The sequence below is a fragment of the Cyclopterus lumpus genome, chromosome 5 (genome assembly GCF_009769545.1).
Source record: "Cyclopterus lumpus isolate fCycLum1 chromosome 5, fCycLum1.pri, whole genome shotgun sequence".
Lineage (NCBI taxonomy): Eukaryota > Metazoa > Chordata > Actinopteri > Perciformes > Cyclopteridae > Cyclopterus > Cyclopterus lumpus.
The window spans coordinates 11,958,275-11,985,195 of NC_046970.1; the positions used below are offsets into that span (position 1 = coordinate 11,958,275).

At 39.8% G+C, this 26,921-nt stretch overlaps 2 protein-coding genes across 2 annotated transcripts; both read left to right on the forward strand.

Moving 5' to 3' along the window:
- Positions 1-168: 168 nt before the first annotated feature.
- On the forward strand, positions 169-14,981 carry LOC117730950 (serine/threonine-protein phosphatase 6 regulatory ankyrin repeat subunit C-like). The gene is given in 29 exon segments (XM_034533028.1): positions 169-614; positions 1,766-1,849; positions 2,091-2,169; positions 2,368-2,438; positions 2,540-2,740; positions 3,076-3,163; positions 3,750-3,892; positions 4,432-4,644; positions 4,774-4,852; positions 4,991-5,105; positions 5,349-5,431; positions 5,560-5,662; positions 5,970-6,041; positions 6,130-6,270; positions 6,377-6,430; positions 6,937-7,048; positions 7,130-7,201; positions 7,298-7,402; positions 7,404-7,500; positions 7,916-8,003; positions 8,652-8,769; positions 8,895-9,114; positions 9,960-10,047; positions 10,141-10,224; positions 11,387-11,532; positions 11,918-12,000; positions 12,119-12,201; positions 12,753-12,844; positions 12,959-14,981. Coding segments are annotated over 29 exon segments (3,132 nt in total). The 5' UTR covers positions 169-587; the 3' UTR covers positions 13,150-14,981.
- Positions 14,982-19,338: 4,357 nt separating this feature from the next.
- On the forward strand, positions 19,339-26,189 carry npepl1 (aminopeptidase like 1). The gene is made up of 12 exons (XM_034533048.1): positions 19,339-19,530; positions 20,670-20,855; positions 21,081-21,251; positions 21,378-21,467; positions 21,576-21,657; positions 22,504-22,646; positions 23,448-23,525; positions 23,616-23,716; positions 23,842-23,965; positions 24,107-24,283; positions 25,147-25,257; positions 25,879-26,189. The coding sequence occupies exons 1-12, from the start codon at positions 19,381-19,383 to the stop codon at positions 26,035-26,037; spliced, it is 1,572 nt and encodes a 523-aa protein (XP_034388939.1). The 5' UTR covers positions 19,339-19,380; the 3' UTR covers positions 26,038-26,189.
- The last annotated feature ends 732 nt before the right edge of the window (positions 26,190-26,921 follow it).

Below are 26,921 nucleotides of genomic sequence, written 5' to 3' on the forward strand. Positions count from 1 at the left end.
ATCCCTCTCCCCGGATGGACAGATGCAATAGATGTCATGTGTACAGAATGAACAGCATTTACAAAGTTACATAAACACACTACATGAATATCTATCTATCTATCTATCTATCTATCTATCTATCTATCTATCTATCTATCTATCTATCTATCTATCTATCTATCTATCTATCTATCTATCTATCTATCTATTCATTTATTTATTTATTTATTTATTGTTACAATGACCACTTGTCCGATGGTCCATATTTGTATAAATAAATACAAGGCTTGTACATGTATGAGGATGACATGCGGCCATGTTCACAATAAAGTCATATCTAGATTGTTTTAATAAACACGTGAATAAAAAAACAACGTAAAACAAGGACAAGTAAAACAGGGACAAATATTTGATAAAGTAAAATGCATCCAAATCCCGTTTCTTTAATTCTTCTCGCGATATTCTGTTAACTGTGGTGTCCGGTAACTACACATCACATCTCAGGAGCTAACTCGGCTCAAGCTAGGCTAACTAGCTGCTGCAGAGTGACATGTAGTCAACTTTACACTTAGTTTCAATGAGGGAGCTTCCAGAGTGATTGTGACATGGAGTTAAGAAAGATCAAGGACCAGGTAGTAAATACAACTTAACGCTTGAACTCGCTGTACTTTTTAACACCGCTGGCTAGTCATGTTGGCAACATGTCGAGCAAAGTTTGCTACAAAGCTAACGTCAGTTAATGTTACAAATTATTAGCCATGGAAAACTACAAGTTTAAGTTATATGTTCGGTGTTTAAATGTTGTATTTCACCAGAGTTAGACCCCATCACCTGGTACATGAAGTCCAAACCCTTCCAAACTTTTTGATCTTTGCATTGATCAACATTCCTCTTCTGTAACTACGTCTGCATTACGTTATATGTGAAAAACAAATTGTGCCTAGTCATTTCAACATGTTCTAAATATACGTACAAAGTGCAGGATCTTTGCATGATTCAAACAAGCAACGTTACATTCAAGTTTTCCTGTTCTTAAGTCAAATAAATGCAGATGCAATAAACATGCTTTAGGTTGAACGTGGTGTCCTTATCTTTACTGAAGCTGATTGTATCATTCCAATTAAAATATATTTCAACATAAGCATTTACTTTCCCCTCGAAATACACAGAGAAGAAATGTGTTACTAACTATTGTGGCAATTTTGTAATGAGACCAATACTTCTTGCAGTATTGTCACACTTTTAATGCTCAGAGCATAGTTAGTACCCAGGACAAGTGTTGGGTTTAAATAAGCACCGCGGTGGGAAGTTGTTCTCTCTCTTTATACTTTGTCCTGGTCATACCTTCTCTGGTTGCTTCTTTTAGTTAGGGACTTGCATGTCTTTGTTCAAAAGACAATTGGTTGAAGCCTTCTGATTACATCCAGTTGGGAAACAATCCTTAGTTTAGTTAATCAGGCCAGGATTCATTCAGTCAAAGGTACAATGATCATATTCAGCACGATCAAACATAGGGGAAGTGTACATGATTACATTGTACACAATTTACTCAGACATGTAAAACACGTTTGGGATCTCAGCAAAGGCGCAAATGTGTTTATGCTCCCAGTGGATTTCAACAAGTTTGCTGATGATGATGTTCAGTTGAAACTATGTTTAATCGCTGCTTCTATGGGTTTTGTTGCTATTATCACAGAAAACATAATGACTTCAATCTAATTTTGACATTAATTTTTTTTCATGCTGCCTTTTGTCTGTTTTGCATGTGACATCTCTCTTTCAGTCTCCATTGGTCCAGGCTATATTTAGCCGAAATGCAGAAGAAGTTACATTTTTGTTGAACCATGATGAAGATGTCAATTCACTGGTAATATTATCCCGCATTACCTTTTTTTAATTTTTTTAAAACTGCTAGTTAATATAAAAAAAGTTAAATAAAACAATTTCAATCAAACCTTTTGGACAATAGTTGAAAAAAGATAAAAGTGCATGTTAGCTGGGCAAACATTTGGGGGGTCACAATATAACAAAATGTAATGCAATGTTAAGCTAAAATATGTATAAGCTATAATATATATTAGCTAAAATGTGTTTTTCTTCCCACTCAGGACGAAGGCCAAAGCACACCACTTCATGCTGCTGCTTATTTGGGCGATGTCCACTCTATGGACCTACTTATTACTTCAGGTAGAAAACTAATTTATCTCACTTTGGAATGTGTAAGTGGAACGCCTATCATCAGCGACATACCCTTGAGTTTTTGGTTTATCTTTCTATTAATCAGCCTTTCTAGTAATTATGACAATTAGTTAAGTACAGAGGAACTGAACATTATCCAAACACACAAAAACAAAAGACTAACTCTGCTTTTACTTTCCGTTACAGGTGCGGATGTCAATGCTAAGGACCAGGGTTTGCTGACTCCTTTACATCGAGCAGCTGCCTCTCGAAATGAAGTATGCTTATATTTTAAAACACATAGGAAGAAGGGATTTTCAAGGGACTTACCCACCAGATTCTAATGTTTAAATTCTCTGAATTTTGTGTTTTTCCTTAGAAAGCCGTTGAGCTGCTACTAATGCACAGCGCAAAGGTCAACACACAGGACAAGTACTGGCATACACCTTTACACATGGCAGCTGCTAAGTGGGCCACAGGCTGCGCTAAAGCTCTGATACCACATGTGTGCAGCCTGGATGCTGCTGACAGGTCGGGAAGGACACCACTGCATCATGCAGCGCACAGTGGTCATGGAGAGGTAAAGTTGATAGCCAAAGACCTCCTTCTGATCTAAAGCAAAAATTAAACCTATATGCTTGATTGCTTCAGATTAATGAATGACTGGACATTTTCTTGTTTTTTGGCAGTTGTAGCATTATGGAAAATAAATATTTGTCTAATAATATATGAACCAAGTTTCACACAATATTTGCTCCTCTTTGTCGCCAAATTATAACCAGAGCCCTGTCTTTGTAAGTGTTCACGGATGTTACGAGACGGTTGTCAAGACAAAATGACACAATCCATTGGACTATAGGTAACGATAGAAGTAAGATGAGCCGATAGACACACTGGTTGACCCACTTTCTGCAGATGGTGAACTTGCTTCTGAGCAAAGGTGCAAATGTGAGTGCCAAAGATGAGAAGGAAAGGCAGGCAATCCACTGGGCTGCATACCTTGGTGAGTGGTGTTCTTCTTCTGAGAAACAAAAAAATATGTTATCAGTTTTTACCCAGAATGAAAACTTTTTGTTGCATGAATTTCAGGAAAATGTGTCTGCACACAATAAGAAACGAGCAAAAAACAAACATAAGTCAGAAGTTGTTGCCAATTAGTTATTCATTATAAAATATACAATTGTATGCTTGTATGGGATATGGATATGAGGGATTGAACAAAAGACATATAATGCATGTGTATATTGTGGTTGTGGGCTAAAAACAATAACATCACACCACGTGCAGAAATTCTTAATTTTTTAGAAAAGACAAAAAGGTTATTTTTCTAAGGACTAAGATTTCAATATCAACCTTTGTTTACAGGGGATGTTTGTGCTGTAATCTAATTTACACATTTGTCTGACTTGATGGGTCTGACCTCATTGCACATTTAATTGGTTTTGATTGTGAGTTTGATTTATATGGTTGAAACTTAAGTTAGCTCTAAAATAGCCGCATTAAAAAATTGCATACAGGCCAACAGGAGAGCTTGCTGTGCTGTGCCTGCATGTTGGAGACTTGTAGTAAATGTTCAGCTCTTCTTTCAGGACATGTGGAAGTTGTGAAGCTGCTGGTGTCTCACAGTGCTGATGTGATGTGCAAAGACAAACGTGGTTACTCTCCGCTCCATGCTGCATCCGTCAGTGGACAGTTAGACGTGGTCAAATATCTATTGAGACTGGTGGTTGAGGTAAAGGGTCATATCACTATAAGAAAACTCAAATCCTAATACATTATTACAGCTGTCATGTATTTTCTGTACTGTCTGTTTTGGCTGCAACGGGTTTGTAGAATATTTGTATCACATTGTCTTTGCTTTAGTCGAAATCAAAATGTCAGGGAACACCCTGCTCAATTACAAAAACACAGCAGTCTGAATTTATATGTGGTTTGATATACGATTAGGCCTCAATAACATGGTATCGTGCAGAGCTCCAGCCTTGGTTTCTTCTTGACCCTGGATCATGTCACTAATCATGCTGCAGCCTCATCAGGAAACTGCTTTTTGCTGATGTTACCAACATCTGGTCACATATTACATCTCTAATCTCACAGCTGAAGCTAATATAAATAAATAAAATATCCCTTTGAAAAAGCCACCAGACTCATTTCTTCCTTATTTTTCAAAAAGATACCGCCAGGCATCATCAACAAAACCTCTTGACCCTTAACACAGATAATAAACTTTAGTGTATACTCATGAATTTGTTTTTCTCCTTTATCTCTCAGATTGATGAACCGAACATTTTTGGGAACACAGCGCTCCACATGGCCTGTCACGCGGGGCAGGACACTGTGGCCACTGAGCTAGTGAACTGTGGTGCCAACATCAATCAGCCCAATCACCACGGCAGCATGCCGCTGCACCTGTCTTCTGCCTCCTCCAGCGGGGTGCTGTGTCTCGAGCTGCTCATCAACAATGGTGCTGATGTCAACGTGCAGGTAAAGAGCATGTTTATTATTTCTTTTAACTAATAAAGTTATTGTTAGGATTTAATGAAAAATGTGCAGATTATCATAAATTATGTAATTCTTTTAACGAAAGATGTTTACATTTTCTCTGTTTAACAGAATAAAGAAGGAAAGAGCCCTCTGCATATTGCTGCTATGTTTGGGCGCTTCACAGGCTCCCAGATTCTAATCCAAAATGGTAGCATATTTACACTCTTCCCATTATAGTCTTGTGACACATGATTGAAGTTGTGCCGTCCCATTATATTCTGATTTTAAAATATCAGAGCACGTCCTCAATTCCCTCAATCTTGTTTCCTTCTCCCTTTGTACACAGGGGGGGAGATTGACTGTGCTGATATGTTTGGAAACACTCCTCTTCATGTTGCTGCCAGATATGGTCAGGAGTTGCTGATCAGCACTCTGCTGACAAACGGTGCTGATAAGACCAGGTAAGACTGGCCAAACCAGTCATTTTGCAGTTATTTTGTAAATGAAAAGCATTATTATGCATACATGCAGACTCAAATATTACACAGGATCCAGTAATATTCTGCTTCCTCATGACAAAATATTATGATGCAAACTCACTATCGATACTTCAACATCCAAACCAACAAATTCCAAATTATTATCCAGAAAGCTGTTCCCATCTCAGCACACACAGTAAATCATCTTTGTAATGATCTCTACAGACAGGGCATTCACGGGATGCTTCCACTGCATTTGGCGGCGCTTTACGGATTTCCAGACTGTTGTCGAAAGTTACTGTCCAATGGTGAGAATCTGTTTGAGGCATCAAACTGTGGTCCGCAATTTATCCTTCCCCTTTTTAACATTTTAATAAATGAAACAACAACAATTTCCACTTAACAAATTGTTATTGTTTGGCCGTGTATTGTTCAGGCCAGTTTTACATCATGCCGTCTCAGGTGCCGTCAGCTGGGGATGATATAAACATTTTAGACGACCACGGAAGGACCTGTCTGCATGCAGCTGCCTCTGGAGGGTGAGCACACGCGCGCACACACACAACACAGTTATGTTTACTACAGTATTTTTACTTTAGTGACGTCTACATACATTTGAAAAGTTTTGACTTATTGAAAAAAAAATGTTCATCTCCTTTTTTAAATGATGATGGTTCAAGATATTTGCCTGTTTTCTTTTATATATATATATATATATATATATATATATATATATATATATATATATACACTATACATTTTCCCCCAGCATTTTGAAAGTATTAATTGTTAAAAGCTGTGTCTTTTCTTGACACACTGCTGACTACTTATTTCCTCTCGTGACAGAAATGTTGACTGTCTGAACTTGCTGTTGAATAGTGCCGCTGCTGAACTGGATGCTAAAGATCATTTGGGAAGGTAAGCAGTGCTGAATACCGTGAACTAAGACATTAACTCTGCTTGATTGTTACCTGATGACACAGCTGTTCCCTGTTGCACCTTGCAGATCTCCTTTGCACTATGCCGCAGCTAACGGGAACAGTCAATGCACAATCTCATTGGTGAGAGCCGGCGCTGATGTCAATGAGCTGGATCTGACGGGGTGCAGCCCTCTGCATTACGCTGCAGCTTCACACACCTTTTGTGGGTGAGAGAGCGTTTACTGCCGTTTTAATTTCTTACTCATTTTACCGTTTTTTTTTTTTTTTTTTTGAGTACCTTCAAGACGTTTTAAAAGAGTTTTTCCATTGAAGGGAAACCAACTCAGAGCCCGACCACTGTGATGAAAAGCAACAGGAAGCCTCTCTGTAAGACATTTATTTTTGTATCTGTTACGTGTGTCGTCGGGGAACATAACAGTATCATATCACACATATTGTTTATTATAAAGTAGATAAACATTTATCTTTACAATAGATGTGTTCTGTTCTGCAAAAAGAGTGTAAAAGAGCAAATTAGAGATAAGAAAAAGTCACAAACAAATCTGTGCATCTATGAGATCAAATAAAAAGAAAATCGGACCTGTATTAGGTTGGACGATGTAAACTTTTGTTAGTCTTTGGACACTTCATAGAACAAAAGCTTGATTTTAATACAACAACGCATTCAATTTTATTTTGTTTTGGTATACTTGATATTCAACAACCAATACACACACTAACAATACAAAGAAGAGTTATGTTTAATTTAATGGAACCCTTCAACACATTGAGAAGTGAATGTTTATAAAACCCCTTTTCTTTGATTAATTCTTGTTGCTAGAAGAAGAAAAAAACCCGGACAGAATTCTTAATGTTGTGCTCTGTGTGTTCAGGTGTTTAGACTTCTTGCTTGACAACGGAGCAAACCCAACTCTCAAGAACAGTAAGGGTTACAGTGCGGTCCACTATGCAGCAGCTTATGGGAACAAACAGCACCTGGAACTGGTCTGTGTTTTTTTTGTAGTTTCTTTTAAATCAATTGCAGGGTCGGACCAGTTTTAAGTTTTTTCCTCTCTCACTCTGCAGCTCCTGGAGATCTCGTTCAACTGTCTAGAAGAGGTTGAAAGTAATATTCCAGTCAGTCCTTTGCACTTAGCTGTGAGTAGCACATGATGGCAATTATTTCACTGAAAATGACCTGACATATTACATGATCACAAGCCTTTGACTCTACTGTTATTATTCATTTTACAGGCGTATTATGGTCACTGTGAGGCACTGCGTTTACTTTGTGAGACATTAGTGAGTCTGGATTTGCGGGACATGGAAGGCAGAACTGCCCTCCATCTGGCTACTCGGGGGGGGGTTTGCAACGTGTGTGGAGGTGCTGCTGAAGCATCAAGCCTCCTACACACTGAAGGAGCACAAGCACAAGCAGACGGCTCTCCATGCTGCAGGTGCGTGTGTGTGTGTGTGTTTTTATTTTTTATTTTATATAGCCAAATATTACGAATTTGCCTCAGAGGGCTTTACAATCTGTACACATACGACATCCCTGTCCCAGGACCTCACATCGGTTTAGGAAAAACTCCTAAATAATAGAAAAAAAGTGAAGAAACCTTCAGCAGAGCAACAGAGGAGGATCCCTCTCCCCGGATAGACAGATGCAATAGTGTTTGTTTGGGATCCTGGGGTCGTTAAGGAATTTGTTCAAATATACAGTATACATTTGGTTTTAATTGTGGTGTTGAGGATTTTTGACATACACTTATGATAATAAACCATAATGTTTTATGTTTTTTATTTTAAAATGATGTGATTACTTTAATCTCGGAACTGACCTTTTCCTTTTACTGTTTTCCCGCTGTACAGCTGCTGAGGGCCAAATGGACTGTCTGCTTTTATTGGTCAGTGGGGAACAAAGTGCCGACATCATCGACAGTCCAGATACACAGGGACAGTGAGTCACATTTTATACTCTGATTATTGGTTCATTAGATAAACACCCGGCGTGCGCAGCATTTACATATATATAGAATAATGTGTTGTGACATGTTGAATGCTGTATACAATGATTCATAAAAGTTTCATATTATCTTTCAAAAATAGTACCGGTATAAAACAATGACTTAAGGTGCTGCTGATTACAGACATAGAGGTGTGAGAGTCAAAGAGTGAACACATAAATCACTGCAAGCTCAAATTCAAGCTCAAAGCATGATCATTTTGTGGGGTAAATTATGGTGATAAAATGGTTGGGTGTAATTAACTTAAATATGATGTGTCTGTGATTCTTGAGAAATATTGTTGATATTTGAACACAGCACCCAAAAAAATTATTATAATATGTTAGTTTTACTGCTGTGGCCTTTCCCCTGTTCAGTTTACGAGTTTGAGCGCCCCCTGTTGCCAATTGTCTGGAATGGATTCGCAGACTGTTAGGAGTTATTTGCTGAATTTGACAGACTGTATTGGATTCGAATCACTGACTGCATTTTTGTTAACACATTTCTTATGAAAGCTGCGAACCCACCGAAACTCCAACTAATTTATATTTTTCTGACATGATCAGAGAATTATCTTCAGTTTTTCTTTTTGTCGAATGCAGGACAGCTCTCATGCTGGCAGCTCTGGGACGTCACACAGACTGTGTCCACATCCTGTTGGAGAAAGGAGCAAAGGCAGATGCTGCAGACAAAAAGGGCTTCACTGCATTACACAGAGCTGTAAGTCACTTTTTTTAACGACACTTAATAATGTTAATGAGGGATATGCACCTTTCCAGAGTCCTGGATTTTCCAGATGGTTTTTTTTCCCCTCTCAACTCATATCTTGTGTCCTCCTGCTGCAGGCCATTTTGGGCAGTGAGGACTGTGTATCTGCTCTGTTGGAACATGGGGCCTCTCCTCTGTGTAGAGATTCTAAGGGAAGAACCCCGCTGCACCTCGTAGCGTCCCGTGGACACACAGAGCTACTTCAAACTTTGCAAAAGGCTGCTATGAAAGCTGACCCTCTAGACTCCATATTGGACTTCAGAGGCTACACACCAACCCACTGGGCGGCCCACCATGGTGAGACGTCAGGGAAAAAATTTATGTCGAATAGACTTAGGTCATTCTAAGAAATTACTTTGATTCAGGAATGAATAGAGCAAGCATGGACCTGAATACAGATACAAATTAACGGTGAAAAAAAACCATGTATGAATGGATATTTATTATAGTCGCACCGGTGCAGTCTCTCAATAGTTTTTATCCAAAGCATTATTTTAGCATTTTAATTATTTCTCTCAGTTTAAAGCTACAACAAGGAACTTTCATTTGTGTTTATTTTTGTGGTCCCTGTGGACAAAAGCACTAAGCTTCACCGCTAATGGGCTGAAGCTACCACTTCCCCTTTTAAAAATAACTTTAATTTCCCTGCTTCGTCCTGGTTCTTGTTCTCCCGTGCCTCCATTCCCTCCAGAGGGCCCAGCAATACGGCCTGGGCCTCCGGCAGCATGGTGTCAGTGTGTTTGATCCCAGGAAGCAGGGGGTGAGCTCCAGGTCATGCCGTCACAAGCTGCTGCTGCTGGATCAGCGTTGGTCTCCTTTTGAGCTGAAGGAGTTACTGATGAACCATGCCGAAAATTGTTTCGTCTGATATCTGAATCAAAACTCGTTGACAGGCATTAACAATACCCACCATTACTATTGATGAATAGCCAGTCTTCCTGCTGATGGACTCCATTGATTATGTAGGTCGTATAGTGGCCTCATTATTATTATTATTAATTGAGTCTGTTTCATAACCTGTTAAAAGTTCCTTGTAGTAACGTTAAACACGTGCCTGTCTTGCATGTTGAGATATTGTATTACCGTCATTTTACAAAGATCTTAATCTTAAACATTTGTCCATTTGTGTTGTGTGTCTGTAGGGCGTGAAGGATGTTTACACATTTTACTTGAAAACAAACTTTTTAGCAACCAGGAGGGGAATCTCTTCACTGCATTGCACTGTGCTCTGTGAGTACTGTAGTAAAAGTATACACATACATGTGTTTATTGTATATTAAAAACAATCAATGAAATGCTTAGCGTGTCTTCTGTCATACGCAGAGTTAATGGACATGATGTTGCTGCTGGACTTCTGGTGAAGACTGTTGGTCCAAAACTTGTTCACGTTAGCGATGCCAAAGGAAGGTTGGTTCTGCTCTGAGCTGAGCTGTACTTTTTATAACAGGTCTATTTCATGCAGCACTGCAGGTATGAATCAGTTTACGGATCTTGTAAATGTAGAAGTTTTAGGTTTATTTTCAATTCAGATATGCATGTACATAAACATATTCAATTCAGTTTATTTTGTATAGCCCAAAATTACACATACGACATCCCTATGCCAGGACCTCACATCGGATCAGGAAAAACTCCCAAAAAAACTGAAAAAAAACTTTTTTACGGGGGAAAAAAAGGGAAGAAACCTTCAGGAGAGCAACAGAGGAGGATCCCTCTCCCCTGTTGGATGGAGAACAGTGTTACAGAGTTACAACACATTCAATGAATATGACAGAAATGTATGAATAATGAGTAGTAGGCATGGACCACGATCCAGACCTCCATGAAACAGAGGGGAGGGGGGGCCATCAGCAGGGCCATGCCAGGAGGCAGGGCCACGGAGGCAGGAGGCCGGTCCACCAGGCAGGAGGCATTGCGAAAGCATTCTGGATTAACTGGAAGGATTTAAGAGACTTATTAGAGCAGCCTGATAATTCGAAATTGCAGTAATCTAGTCTAGAAGTAACAAACGCGTGGACCATTTTTTCTGCATCGCTTTGAGGCAAGATGTGCCTGATTTTTTAAAATGTTACTTAGATGAAAAAATGCAGTCCTTGAGATTTGCTTCACGTGGGAGTTAAAGGACAAGTCCCAGTCAAAGATAACGCTGAGATTCTTTACAGTGGTGTTGGATGCCACGGCAATGCCATCTACAGAAACCACATCACCAGATAATTGCTCTCTTGTTAATTGTTCAGGGCCGAGTAAAATCATTTCTGTTTTGTCTGAGTTTAACATCAGGAAGTTGCAGGTCATCCAAGTATGCAACTCAATCTCTTATTGCAGTCCATTTGAGCCACAAAATGGTCTTTTTTCATGCAAATATCTGTCAAGAAAAGGTAATAATACTGTATGATATGTAAAACAGTCGTTAACAACGTATTTAATCCAAACCGCAATTATACTCTGTAAAATGTGTTTAAACTTTGTGTAAACCTTTCTTATCTTGAAAGGGACAAGAAAGTCCTTTCATAGCTTGCAGAAATATGTAATTGAGCTGCATTCTCCTGTATATGTTATGTGAGTGCAGGACAGCGCTGCATGCAGCTGCTTATTCAGGAAATGTTGCTGGGCTCCAGCTGGTCCTGGCCCAGGGAGCAGAAGTCAATGCTGTGGACCATTGTGGATGCTCTGCGTTGATGGTTGCTGCTGACTATGGACAGACTATGGCCGTTGGTATGTGATTGAAATTCATGTGGTCCGTGTCTTTAAAATGTGTCAACATTATCGACACCTGGAAAACCTTAAAACACATCAGGACCATTTTTAGCTCAAGTAGAGGACAAAACTACATGTTTTCTGCAAGAGATACTAAATGTCCCTCTTTTATCCATCTTCCCCCTCTAATCATTTATTTTCAAGAACTTACTTGATAAGTTAAGACAATAATTCAAGTCCTTTTTGGACAGGCCAACGCTTGTTGTCACTCTCATAGTCCTCCCTCGTGTTAACCTTTAATACACCAAATAATTCTGTTTCCCTATTGCACTGGTTAAAGGTTGATAATGTTTGAAAGGTACTTTTTTTCAATGTGAAAGGTGTCTTATCTTCTGCATTTCAGAGTTCTTGCTCCACAAAGCGAATCCTGACCTGACCCTGGTAGATGTCGATACTAATACTGCCCTTCACTTAGCCTGCAGCAAGGTCACATACACAATCGCATGTACTGTATGCATGCAGTGGCACTTATTACATTTCCAGGAAGTTTGTTCTAAGTGATAAAGTGCTTTAGCAATATTGTACAATGTGTTTTTCTCTGCAGGGTCATGAGATGTGTGCCCTGTTGATCCTCGGAGAGACCAGCGACTCCTCTCTCATAAATGCAACAAACAGCACTCTCCAAATGTGAGTTGTCTAAAAGGGCTTGCCGTCCATGCTGTTAATTGAGAATACAAAATAATCAAAACTGTAAAATGTTGAAAATACTTGGATTGGATTTTATGAATAAGGAAATCAACCAGTATGGATTCGGAAGTTTCGTGTTCAGACACATTATGCAGTGTGCATTTAAAAAATATATTTTAGTGTGATGTACTGAATTTGTTGCTATATAGATTATACATCTTAAAAGTGCAGTACATTAAAATATCAGTGTTTTTTATCAGAACTTTTACCTGGAAAAAGGATAAAAAACGGTCCAATGTCAATTTTTGAAAATGAAAACTCGTAATGTAGAATGCATTTTTACGGTAATTTATTTTTCAAATGTATTATTAAAAGGAAATGCATTAGGATTTTTCTAAAGTTATGACTGAATATCAATATTTTAAAAAGCCCCCTGATGTCAACGAGAAGAAAGTTTTCTATGTTTACAGTATTGACTCGCCCCCAGTAACACTGCATGATCTTTTTTTTATAAATGGCTTATTAAAGAGTTAGCTTTCTCTCTCATGCAGGCCCCTTCACATTGCAGCAAGGAAAGGCCTGGCAACTGTAGTGCAGGTGTTATTAAGCAGAGGGGCTGCAGTCATGGCTGTAGATGAGGAAGGTAAGCAGGAATAATTATATTTCTATGACACAATACCAAAGCGGTCTGTGTTTCCTGCCAAAAAAGTTCCTAGGGGGCACTGTAGGATACTTCTTCTCTGTTGGCCCTCTGCAGGCCACACTCCGGCCCTGGCCTGTGCCCCAAACAAGAATGTGGCAGACTGCCTGGCGCTGATCCTTTCCACCATGAAGCCTTTACCACCCAGAGAGGCCGGCGCTGGTACGACCTCCCACTTCAACCCCATTCTGAAGAAGTATGGCATTTCAGCCACCTGTGGGTCCAGCGGTAACCTGTGTCACGCCTAAGTCAAGGTGTCGTACTCGAGGGTACTGTGGCCCTGCTTGGGTGTTTGACAGAGTGAAATTTCAGCCCAGTGCAGCCCAAAGTGTCACACATTACCACACATACAGGTCTTCAGGAACATGTGTGGTCATGCATAGCTTCTTCTCTTGCGTGTGGTGACATTAATAGTGTCATATGCAGCTGCATGCGCACCATGTGCTTATGCAACAGCAGCCTCGATTGCTTCTTTGAAATCTCGTCTTACACACTTCTAATATTAGCAGGCCTTTTAGATTATTATCATGATTTGAGTCTAGCACACATATACTTATTTTAATGAAGTACTAACCATTGTAAAATAATGGAAGTTTGAACGTGAGCACACTACACAAGCCTCTCCCCTCGATCCCCGTCCGCTGTCAGTATTTGCTTAATTTCTCATTAACCGACAAAGCCTGACATTTTCAATGTTTGTCTTCAGCTGATGCAAGTGCAAGAATACTCGTATGATTGAGTGTTTGTTTTACATATGTGTGTGTCTGCAGGAGCTATTTTGCATAATGGGCATTGCTTCTTAATATACTTGTTTTAAAATATCTAACGGGTGCTTTAAACCTTTTATGCAATTAATAAGACTCTATTTTTATATCCTGTCCAGAGTGTAGCAGACAGTTCACTGATATAAATAACCTTATTATTCAAATATGATTTTAAATGTTTTACATTTCAGTTTAGTAAAGTCACAAGCATATGTATAGTAGTAGTTATATTTACAAAGTCTATTATATAATATTATAGTTCTTGAAAATAGAGTTAACATTTGTATTATCTTGAATTTCCCAAATGATTGAGAATCAACCTCAGGTCACGACGTACTGTACTGTGGGTGCAATACAAACTACATTTTTAGCTGCATGTTCCATGACAAATATATAACAGTAGGATCATATTTCAGTTAAACTGAAAAGGCAGTTAAATAAATGGAATGCGTTAATATGAATAATTTCCAAACACAGAAAAAAAAAAATCTGTCAGTCTCTGAGCATTAAAGTCTTTAGCAAATGTATCTTTTCACTACATTTGCCACTAAAGATTAATTGAATTTTTGATAAATAGGTTAATTATAACTTTTCATAATAATGAAAAATAATAGCAGTCTAAAACCCAAAGATATTTAATTTACATAGCAAATCCGTTATGGTTAAGAAGCTAAATCCAGAAGATATAAATTAAATGTTTTGCTTGATGAATTGGTAAAGGAATTTTTTGTTAATCAACCAGTCAATTCATTGTTTCAGCGCCACATTTTACTTCTGTTATCGCTGTAATGTTGACTGTGCATTGAAATGTAACATCAGAAACAGCGTACATCTAATGCCACTAACGATCTCTGTGAATCACTAGTAAATTAAATTGTGTGTCTAGTAAATATGTCAAATAATTTATGATTAAGAGAAGACAAATTGGCAACACCCCCCAAATAAAGTATTGTTCTATCAGTTTATTTTGTTTTTTTACTTCTTAAAAAAAATGTGAACAATGGTATGAAGATGTCATTGCATCTATCTCATTTAAGATAATGTTTTTATAAAGGTGTGCATTAAATGTTTTTTGTTTTTTGTACAATTCAAAAACTGTATCCACACAGACTGACATTTTCCCCTTTTGCTAATTATTATTTTTTTCCTAGTAATACCTGCTGTGTCCACTTAAAATGGCTTTAAACTATTTGCACTCTGACATGAAAGTTTACAGTAAGATGTCCACCTTAGGTTTATGCAAATATGTAACATTTGAAAGTGCATTTTACAACTTTTGGTTTTAGAAGTACCAATAAACACTAGAATCCAATTCAGTTTGAGTGTGTCCTTACTTGTTTAATTTGGGTGAAATTACTGGGAGAAAATATTTTGACATTTCTAAACACAAGTTTCAGTGACATTTTTTGAATAATGTTTGCCTTTAGGAATTGCTCTGTTGCAGCTTTTCGTGTGAACAGACCGTGTGTCCTAAGTATATTTTACTGAGATTTCAGGGTGTAACTCCCAACTTGAATACTCTGTGATTTAGTTAAGAGAACCAATAAATAACTTCAATCAAATGGATTATTTTGCACTATGTTGATCTCAAGCGACCTAACACTGCTAACCGACATCCTAACAAGGCTGTCCTACAGCTGTACAAACAAATTACTGAATCGCTTTCAAAATGCTTTCAAAAATCCCAGCAGTTAATTTTAGACAATTAAGTTTGTCTGATTGGTGAGATGGATTCTAGTTTTGCTTTACATAAATTGTGCAACAGGCCAAACTGTTTTGTGGTTCAGACACCAGTCAATCATTTATTAAATTAAATTAATTCATTTTGTATAGCCCAATATCACAAATTACAAATGTGCTTTACAATCTGTACACGTACAACATCCCTGTCCCAGGACCTCACATCAGATCAGGAAAAAATCAGGAGAAAACTCCCCAAAAATAGAAAAAAAACTTTTACAGGGAAAAAAAGGGAAGAAATCTTCAGGAGAGCAACAGAGGAGGATCCCTCTCCCCGGGTGGACAGACGCAATAGATGTCATATGTACAGATGAACAGCGTTACAGAGTTACAACACATTTAATGAATTTGACAGAAATGTATGAATAATTAGTAGTAGGCATGGACCACGATCCAGACCTCCACAATTCATGAAACAGAAGGAGGTAGAGAAGAGGGGGGGGGGTGCATCCGCAGGGCCATGGCAGGAGGCAGCTCCACAGAGGCATCGCGAAAGAGGCCAGACCAATTAGGTCTGGCCCAGGTCCAAGGACCAGCATCAGACACAGCCAGGTCCAATGGACCCTATGAGATGTGAAGTCGCAAAGACTCCTGGGAGGAAATAGAGTTAATAAGGTGCAATGGAGAGATGTCAATTCATCCATAAGGAGAGAGAGAAAAGGAGATAGTAGCTCAGTGTATCCTAAAATGTGCCCCAGCAGCCTATAAGCCTATAGCAGCATATCTAAGGGCAGGACCAGGGCAAACCTGATTCAACTATAAGCGCTATTAAAGAGGAAAGACTTTAGTCTACTCTTAAATGAGGTGACTGTGTCTGCCTCCCGGACTGAAAGTGGAAGCTGGTTCCATAAAAGAGGAGCTTGATAACTGAAGGCTCTGGCTCCCATCCTACTTTTTAAGACTCTAGGAACCACAAGTAGCCCCGCATTTAGTGAGGGCAGCTCTCTAGTGGGGTAATATGGTACTACAAGCTCCTTAAGATATGATGGTGCATCACCATCCATCCATCCATCCATTTTCAATACCCCTTATCCTCATTAGGGTCGCGGGGGCGCTGGAGCCTATCCCAGCTGACATAGGGCGAAGGCAGGGGACACCCTGGACAGGCCGCCAGTCCATCGAGGGCACATGTAGGGACATACAACCATTCACTCTCACATTCACACCTATGGGCAATTTAGAGATCAATTAACCTGCAGCATGTCTTTGGACTGTGGGAGGAAGCCGGAGAGCCCGGAGAGAACCCACGCTGCCACGGGGAGAACATGCAAACTCCACACAGAAGGACCGCTCCGACCGGGAATCGAACCCACGGCCCTCTTGCTGTGAGGCGACAGTGCTAGCCACTACACCACCGTGCAGCCCAGGCTTTTTGAAGCAAGATGTGCCTGATTTTTTAAAAATGTTACTTAGTTGAAAAAATGCAGTTCTTGAGTTTTGCTTCACGTGGGAGTTAAAGGACAAGTCCCGATCAAAGATAACGCTGAGATTCTTTACAGTGGAGTTGGATGCCAGGGCAATGCCATCTACAGAAACCACATCACCAGATAATTGATCTCTGAGGTGTTCAGGGCCGATTAAAATAACTTCAGTTTTGTCTGAGTTTAACATCAGGAAGTTGCAGGTCATCCATGTTTTTATGTCTTTAAGACATGCTTGAAGTTTAACGATCTGGTTTGTCTCTTCTGGTTTGATCGATAGATGTGAGTATCATCTGCATAACAATGAAGGTTTATGGAGTGTTTCCTGATAATATTGCCCAAAGGGAGCATATATAAGGTAAATAAAATTGGTCAAAGCGCAGAACCTTGTGGAACTCTGTGATTAATGTTGGTGGTCACCGAGGCTTCATTGTTTACAAATATAAATTGAGATTGATCTGATGAATAGCATTTAAACCAACTTAATGCGGTGCCTGAAATGCCAATCGACTGATCCAGTCTCTGTAATAGGATGTCATGATCAATGGTGTCGAACGCAGCACTAAGGTCTAACAAATCAAGTACGGAGATGAGTCCTTTATCTGATGTAATTAGGAGGTCATTTGTAATCTTCACCAGTGCTGTCTCTGTGCTGTGGTGTTTCCTAAATCCTCACTGAAACTCCTCAAATAAACTATTATGATGTAGAAAGTCACACAACTCATTTGCGACTACTTTCTCAATGATCTTAGAGAGGACGGGAAGGTTAGAGATCGGTCTGTAGTTAGCCAACACCTCTGGATTAAGAGTGGGCTTTTTCAGGAGAGGTTTAATTACAGCTACTATGAAGGAATGTGGCACATGACCTGTTAGCAAAGACACATTAACAATATCCAACAGAGAGGTGCCAATTAAAGGCAACATGTCTTTAAGCAGCCTCTTTGGGATGGGGTCCAAGAGACAGGTAGACGGTTTAGAAGTAGAAACCGTTGAAGAAAATTGGTCAAGGTTGATGGGAGAAAAGCCATCCAAATAAACACCAGGCTATACAGTCATTTCCAAGGCCACTCCACTTGAGGACAGATCGGCACTGGTTGAGGGCAAGAGATCATCAATCTTGCCTCTAATAGTTAACATCTTTTCATTAAAGAAGTTCATGAAATTCATTACTACTGAGGTCTATAGGAATACACGGCTCCACAGAGCTGTGACTCTCTGTCAGCCTGGCTACAGTGCTAAAGAGAAACCTGGGGTTGTTCTTTTTTCTCTCTATTACTGATGAGTAATAGGCTGCTCTGGCATTACGGAGGGCCTTCTTGTTTTAAGACTATCTTGCCAAACTAAGCGTGATTCTTCCAGATTGGTGGAACGCCATATGCTTTCAAGCTTTCACAATGTTTGCTTTAGTTTGCGGGTCTGAGGGTTATACCAGGGAGCAAATCTCCTTTGCCTCACCGTCTTCTTCTTCAGAGGGGCTATTGAGTCTAGTGTCATTCTCAGTGGGCCTGTAGATGATCAATCTGGGACGGACTAAAGTTAGCACAGGAGTCCTCCATCACATTGAGACGTGGTATTGAATCAAATGCAGAAGGAATCGCTTCTTTAAATTTAACTACAGCACTGTCAGTTAGACATCTGGTGTAGAACCACTTTATGGTTGTAATGGTTGAGGATATCTGACAATGTATGCATCACTAAGTCATGTCTTAGTGCAAGCTAAGTGCATGTCTTATTAAATTAACTCATACATAATAAAAAAGGATTGGTGTTATCAACCGAGACTTGTGTTATCAGTGTTGATATCTGAAAGTAAAAAGTGATATTGAGCCATTCCTACTAATTATTGCTGTATATGTGATACTGAAGAAAGGCACTGAAGCCAGCTGAAATAAAAGTAACACAACAAACCAGCTTAGTGTAAACTAAGAAACTACTTGATTTCCCCCCCCCCCCCCCCCCCCCCCCAAACAACTGAGTTGTTGAATGCATTTGCAAGGTACAAATATGAAAAACAGCAACTACTTAAGGCTACAATTAAAATAACTAGAGGAATGATCCCGATTGGATGCTTTACGTTTAATCATGCAACTAAATCATGAGAATATGTATTTGAATAATATATTGTATTATTACAATTAATCAGACAGGATTGATTTGGAGACCCTTGCCACTCCACATTCAATTCAATTCAATTCAGTTTATTTTGTATAGCCCAATATCACAAATTACAAATTTGCCTCAGAGGGCTTTACAATCTGTACACATTAACTGTGCACCAAAGTAAGTAAAAGTAGTAGGCTACTGTATAAGAGCCATGATAAGTGTAATTTCATACAGTTGCATTCATATTAAATGTAAAGATTCAAAGACAGAACGAGATGTGATATAATTTGTATTTTAATGAGGTAACGTTAATATAAAATATTTTCAAGAAAGGAGAAAATATGTATCGTGTAGTTCTTGCAGGTCGCGATAGAGGCACCAGTGAACGACAGTGGCTTGTGCACTTCACCGTGCCCGTCTCACACCGATAGCTGTCTGTCTGGTGTCAAAGATGGCGAACGTGGTGCTGGAGTTTAAGGCTTCAGCCGGTGACTCCGAGCCACAGAGTCGTCCTGTCCTGATCATTGGACAGCAGACCAGCCTGCAGAAAGTCGGATGGAGCCAAATGAAAGGAAAACTACAGCCGGCCGTCAGCAAAGAGGTACATATTGTGAATTATTAAGACATATTGTTTAGTGACAGCTAACGCTAAGCTAACACCAGTAACGCTAGCTAACGTGAAATGAATGTAATGTTCACGACACGGTTTGCTCGCTTCACTCACGTGAACTAGTTCCAGGTAACGTTATGTGAGTCATATCTGAAAAAGTACTGAACCGAAAGCTGCGAATTCACTTATTATGGTACAATGTGACGTTCACTATTTATACAATTGGTGACAATAGGTTTGAAGTTTCCTATTCCCTGGCGTTAAGAAGAGTTATTGTTTGGCCGTTCGAGTAATTTAAAGTCTTAAACTCGGTGGCATCCAGTTCATGTAACGTGAACTCCCCATAAGTCGCACTGACGTTAATCAGACCAACGTCGGCAGTCGGTCTATAAAGAGGGACTTGAGAGACTGTGAGGTCAAGGAAAAGAAAGGTTTGCTATTATTCCCAGAGCTTCTCCACATCCCCTGACAATCATTAACCAATATGATTGTTCTGCCTGTCAGTATCTAGTTTGTCCACTTGGTCAAAGGTCTTTTCCACACTTAAGTTGATAATTGGGACACTGTCAGCAAACTTGGGTGACACTTTGAAGAATCATATTTTTAAAACTCCTCCTCACATTGTCCACTCACATTTCAGCTGCTTTTGGTCCGTCCAGATGTTGGGAAATGTAGCATTCATCAAGAGTGAGAGCTCCTTACCTTCAACACACTAACAACGCTAATCTATGGAGTTATTGTCCTGGATGGCAGTAGCTGCAAATAAGGCTAACCAAGTTAACTTAAAATACACAAATGACAGTAGAGTCTACTAGGATTTATTATTTTCATTATCAAGATGAATTTGCTAAATATTTTCAGAGTAGGTGTTCCATCTTCAAAATTATTTAACAAAAATGCCCCATGCATTTTCCAAGTGACAAATTCAACTTGCTTTTATTGTCTGGCCAAAAGTCTTAAGTGCAAATATAATCAGTTTACCATCTCATGAGACGCACACAAAAAAGCAGCAAATCCACACATTTGAGGTGTAAACTTGCTTGATAAGTGATTTAAACTAATCAGTTGAAGTATTTCTGCGCTACTCCATCGTGAATCTAAAATGTCAGTTTTCTTCCATGTTTTCTCAGATCTGGCAGGCAGCCCTGAGTGCTTTGAACCCAAATCCCACGGACAGCTGCCCTCTGTACCTCAACCATGCTGTGGTGGCCGCTCTACCTTCACAGGTCAGCAGGCACAACAGCCAGTCTTCTGCCCACTTTGTGTCCCGTCTGGTCCGTTCCTGCCTTCCTGGAGGGAACAACCGCTGCATTGTGGTCAGTATCTTCAGTTTTAGTAGTTCTTGCTTGTAACACAAAAGTTAATAAATGTGGGGCATATTTCATTTTCCTTTCCACCTCCTTCAGGAGCACTTTTAGATCGGGATACTATCCTGTCTATGACTCCTTCTGGGAGCCTGGTGGCCCTTGAATCTGGGTCATTAAGTGGAAAGACGTCTTGTGTGACCAAGTGGCTGATATGAGTGTTTCTTTCATCTCCAGATGGTGTGTGAGCGTTCAGACGTGTTTGCGTCCTCCTGTGCCATTGCCAGGACTTTCCCCATTTTCTCTCGCCGCTCTACATCTTTGCGCAGGGCTGAGAAGAAACACGTTACCGTGGAGATTCTGATTGTCGGGCAAGAGAGCAGTTCTCTTGGTGTCGCAGAACTTGAGGTCTGTGTCTATCATTTTCTTTTTAAAGCAATTTTTCCTTAAAGACGCTACTTAGAAATGGCATTTTTTTAAACATCTGTTCGTTAGCTGCAGTCGGCCGTAGCTGAAAGCTTTTCTTCTGTTCAGTGTCTCTCCAACGCTGCTCATGGAGTGCGGATGGCAGCTCGGATTGTGGACACACCATGCAATGAGATGAATACAGATCACTTCCTAGATGTAAGTAAAACTATTTATCTTTTGTAACTGTTGTTGAATCTACTACGCTCATATGGTTCCAGTTACTTTGCTGCAGCCCCCTCTAACAGACACTCATTGTGGTTTCAGGAGATCAAGGCTGTGGGAACTGAACTTGGAATAACTCCAGTGATCATTCGTGGAGAGGAGCTGAAACAAAGAGGATTTGGAGGTACTGTGTCTGTAGATGGCTCCCTTCTGTCTGTGATTATTTCGACAACTTGCCTTTTCAATAACGGATTCAGATTTACTGTATTTGGGCTTTTTAATACATTTTTGTTGTCAAAAAAATGCCTAAAGTCACTTCAAACAAAAGAGGTGTATGGAGTATGCTCAAAATGTGTATTTTCTGGTGAGGAGCTTCAGTTGATAACTTCATATGTTCCATTCCATTATCCAAACCGCTTATCCCATTTAGGGTTGCGGGGGCGTTGGAGCCGATCATGACATTGGGTGAAGGCAGGGTTCACCCTGGACCGGTCCCCAGTTTCACAGGCCACATATAGAGACAACCAACTACTCACGCTCACATTCACACCTACGGGCAACTTTAGAGTCTCCAATTAAGCTGCACATCTTTGGATTGTGGGAGGAAGCCGGAGAGCCCGGAGGGAACACACGCTGCCATGGGGAGAACTCCAGTTGTGCAACTGTTCATTTAAAAACTCAAACTCAAAAATATTTTGTACCTAGATACATATTTCTGACCACGTTTTTGTGGTTGATGTTCATATAGTGTAATGAACATAAAAATTAAATTATCTTTGCATAGATCCAGTCTGAACTCCTAACCGATTTTATTACACTTCGCCTCAACATCTTAATTAAAGCCAGTGTAACTTTATCCTTGGTATTCAAATTATTTGTAAAATACTTATGTTCAATATTGGGGAAACCAAAGGTCTTTTATAGAGCGTTAAGCATGTATATTCATAAACATCCGGGAGATGGCAAATCCTAAGATTGGTCATTGTTGGTTACGATTATTTGTCTGTTTTTTTTCTCTGTACCTTGTCAGGTATTTATGGAGTTGGCAAGGCGGCCGAGCATCCTCCTGCATTAGCGGTCCTGAGTCACAAACCAGATGGTGCAACCCAAACCATTGCGTGGGTGGGCAAGGGCATTGTGTATGACACTGGAGGACTCAGCATTAAAGGAAAGGTATGTTTCCAAAGCATCCAACAAAAAGGGTTTGTCTTACTAATGTCTTAGGGAAAATCGTCTGCAATAATTATCTAGTTCAATTCAATCTGAAGATCATTCCTATGTTTTAGCTCTCAGCATGCAACTGAGAATAACTTTAGATTTTGACTGCAGATGTGTGAAAGTTTGCTTGTGATTCATACATGTTTAAATCAATGTATTGCACTTGTAAGTCACTAAATCATGGTGTTATTTTCATTAAACTGTAAACTTTATTTTACTGGATGGTAATCTGCTTCACTCAAACAAATAAAAGTGTAAAGCATTGTGGGCTCAAATGTGTTGTACCTTTCAATTTGATCATATAGACTGAAATAATTGTACGGCTTCAACCACGCAACACCTTCCATGTTCACCGGCAGTACCACCACATGTACCGCAAGATGGCCCCATTCACTGTCCACCTTTCAGACTGCCGCCTTAAAAATACTGAACTCTGCAGTCGTCTTGGTGATCATCGAACATGCACGCTGTGACACCCCTGATCTGTTAATCTTTAAGCCTATTCAAAATAATCTGTTAACATGTTAGCACGTAATTGCCATTGAATGCAAGTGTCATGTGAATAGAAAGGTATAGCTTACTTATTCTGCATGGACATGGTTGACAAACCAGCTGGTAAAGCTTTCTGACTTTATGGACTGCTTGGTCACTCTCAAGGTCAATACATTCTACAGATGCAGCATCGGAGTGACATCCGAGATCAAATTACCTTCCATCACATGTAAATATGTTTTTTACTTCTTTTTTTATATCTAGACCACAATGCCAGGGATGAAGAGAGATTGTGGTGGAGCTGCTGCCATTCTGGGAGCTTTCAGTGCTACGGTTAAACAGGTGAGCTTTTGGATAAACTCCCCAGCAACTGCCACCTCTGATTCTCTGCAGAAGAGCGTTGTTTTAATCAGACTCCTCTGTTTGCTCCAGGGCTTTAAGGATAACCTCCATGCAGTGTTTTGCCTCGCAGAGAATGCAGTTGGACCCACAGCCACACGACCTGATGATATCCACACTCTCTACTCTGGAAAGTGAGACTCTCTTTGATAATAATAATGTGTTCAACTGATTTTAATTTTACAAGCTAAATCAAAAGGGATGAAGGTGGGTGGTGGTATAAAAACACCTAATGTAATTTGTGTGTTTTATTCTCAAGGACTGTGGAGATCAATAACACTGATGCAGAGGGCAGGCTGGTGCTGGCTGATGGAGTGGTGTATGCCAGCAAAGACCTGTCAGCTGATATTATTCTTGACATGGCCACACTGACGGGGGCACAGGTGGGTGACAGCGTAGTATTTTTTTGCAATAGATATAGACTAAAAATATTGGCAGGATTTGATTATTATCAACACAGCCCCTGAAAGACCAGAACCAACTTGTCTTTGTATCTAAAACTTATTTTTGTTTCCGTTGTCCAGGGGATCTCCACAGGGAAGTACCATGCAGCAGTGATGACTAACAATGAGCAATGGGAGGTTGCATGTGTGCGCGCCGGCCGCAGCAGCGGAGATCTCGCTCACCCTCTAGTCTACTGCCCCGAGCTGCACTTCAGCGAGTTCAACTCTGCCATGGCTGACATGAAGAACTCTGTGGCAGTAAGTGATCAACTTTAAGTTCATCTAAACCAAATGCTTTAACAAGGCCTGCACGATATGTGGAAAATCTTTATGATGGTGGTTAAATAATAACATGAAGGCTCCTTAGTCTGCATTAAGACGGAAACAACTTTATTACCTTGTCAACAGCAGCACATCACTGCTTCATTCCTTCCCTTCCACCCTTCACCACTAGTAAGCAGTGTACACTTCACTGCTTACTAGGGCACTTAAGTCCTTCAGAGCCTTCACGAAGAGGCAACTCCACAAAATTGCTTACAGTTGTTTGAAACCGTTCACCAGTAGCCAAGCTAACGGGCTCTGCTTGTCTAAAACCGTATTGGTGGAGGAAAGACTGGAAACGGAGCAGATTAAAATATCGCTTTTATTTTATTTATTCATCACATTACAGGCCATTTTTTTAAATTTTGCTGTGTGTTTATCACTCATGTACTGTATATATTGCAAGTGACAATGAAATTCCTCGTTCAGCACTAATTTACTGACACTTGTTGTTTACATTTTCCAATGTAATAGCTCAGTGTACTTTGCATCTCCCGTATCTTTTGCACATTGTGCTTGGTTCATTTAATGTCAGCACAGGCTTTTGCCTCTTGTTGCTTAAATGTAAAGAGTTGCTTGAATTGCTGAAGTTTTGATTTGCAGTAAATCTGCAAACAAATGGGCACCATATTTTGTTTTGGTGACAACAGCATTGCCTGTGAACCAGCACTTGAAAAACTTCAACACATGGTAGTGTATAGATTACTCAGTATTTCAAGTAGAATTTTTGTTTAAGGACTGATGTTCTAATGTATTTTTGGGAGTTGCTGATATTTATCATGCTTTTCTTGTTTTGGCAGGACCGGGAGAATGCCCAGAGCTCCTGTGCTGGCCTCTTTATTGGTTCCCACCTGGGCTTTGATTGGCCTGGTGTCTGGGTCCATGTTGACATCGCCTCTCCTGTCCATGCTGTGAGTAACTTGGGGTTTGGTCTTTGCTGACCGATATTGTGCAATCAGTTAGCCTTCAGACTTCTTACCCTGGTGCAAATTAAGTCATGACTTGATTTAAGTATTGCATACTATAATTTGTATAGCTATTTTCATACAAAAAATGCAGCAGAAAGCTTTACAATAAGTAAAAAATAGACATGGAATGAACATAAAAACAAGGAAGATGAGATAAAAAATAAAACACAAGATTTAATTAAATGGAATGCATAACACAAGATGGAAAATATAACCCACTGAATGAAAAATAATATAACAATCGGTCCCCATATTTGCAGCAAAAGTTCTCTATAGAAACCCCAACTTGAGCAGCGTGACTGTTATTCAATTACACCTCATGTACTGTATACTTTTATAACTCTTTACAACTTTCCTGCAGGTGTGTCAGGATTGTGTCAGCTTCTCATATTAAAAATATGTTGCTGTGTCATGGACATTTTTGAGGATTGGGTTTTAGACCAAACATTGTCTCATGTTTCAGTCACATTCATTCTGAATGAGAAGGATACCTTGAAAAGATAACTGCAGGGTAAGTTTACGGTAATGATGCTCAACTCTGACCCTTGTTTTTTGTGTTTGCAGGGAGAGCGTGCCACAGGATTTGGCGTTGCTCTGCTAATGGCCCTGTTTGGCCAGGCTTCAGATGACTCCATGCTGAACCAAGTGTCTCCTCTGGGCGCAGCCGCAAACATGTCGGGAGACCAGATGAAGCGTGACTGCAAGAGACGAAGACTGGTGTAGAATACACAACGACTTACCTCCCAACCCCGGACCGCGCCACTGCCAGACCATTGAAGAAAGTGCTCATCCAGTTAATTAAAGCATTTTAAACTGTGATCCAACTTCCTGTGTTTGATAAATCTCACTGAATAAATCTGTCAATCAAGAGAGAACCAGGTGTGTTGTATAATGTATTTGACAAACCGTAGGCCCTCATTTGTCCTCATGACTTGTCACTTGCTGCACTGATGACCTCTATAGCTTTTCCATTTTTCAGCTGCTCTTGATGAAGAAGCATTGATTATTATGAAACCAATCTGTTGTGTAAGTGCTTACTGGTAATAGTTTTACAATGGGGCCAGATGAGTAATTGACAAGCAATGCCACATATGCTTGGTCAGCACAAACAAGATGTTCACTGTAACTTCAACTATTAGATAGATTTCAGCTAAAGTATGACAATCATATATTCCTTTTCATAAATGCAGAGCCATCTGACTTGTGTGGGTGTGAAGTTGACAAAGGTATCTTAAGTCCAGGGCTGTGGTGCAGTTTTTGGAGACACCCACCTGCTGAGAGACAGTTAAAAGTTCAGGTAAAGCTATTAAGTGGACCCTAAATTCAGCTTCTTCTTTTTTGTCCATTTCCTCGGTCAATAATTAACTTGCACACTCCCCTCAAGTTTAATTGCACTTAAAACGTCAGTACTCGTAACATGATACCATGGATGTTGTTCCCTTTGCCAAATTTCACTCAAGTCTTATGAACAGTCAACATCAATCGGTCATTAGTTACAAGTTGTTTAGACTCAAACAGACCGTTGGCATCAGACTTAAATAAAACTGTAATTCAAAGTGTGTTATTGCAGGCAGCTACATAATTACCATTATGGGGTTTTAACACTG

Coding starts and splice junctions, on each gene's coding strand:
- npepl1 (XM_034533048.1), top strand. CDS start 19,381: ATGGCGAACGTGGTGCTGGAGTTTAAGGCTTCAGCCGGTGACTCCGAG. Junction 21,252..21,377: donor TTGGTGTCGCAGAACTTGAG/GTCTGTGTCTAT, acceptor TCTTCTGTTCAG/TGTCTCTCCAACGCTGCTCA. Junction 23,526..23,615: donor TCAGTGCTACGGTTAAACAG/GTGAGCTTTTGG, acceptor TGTTTGCTCCAG/GGCTTTAAGGATAACCTCCA.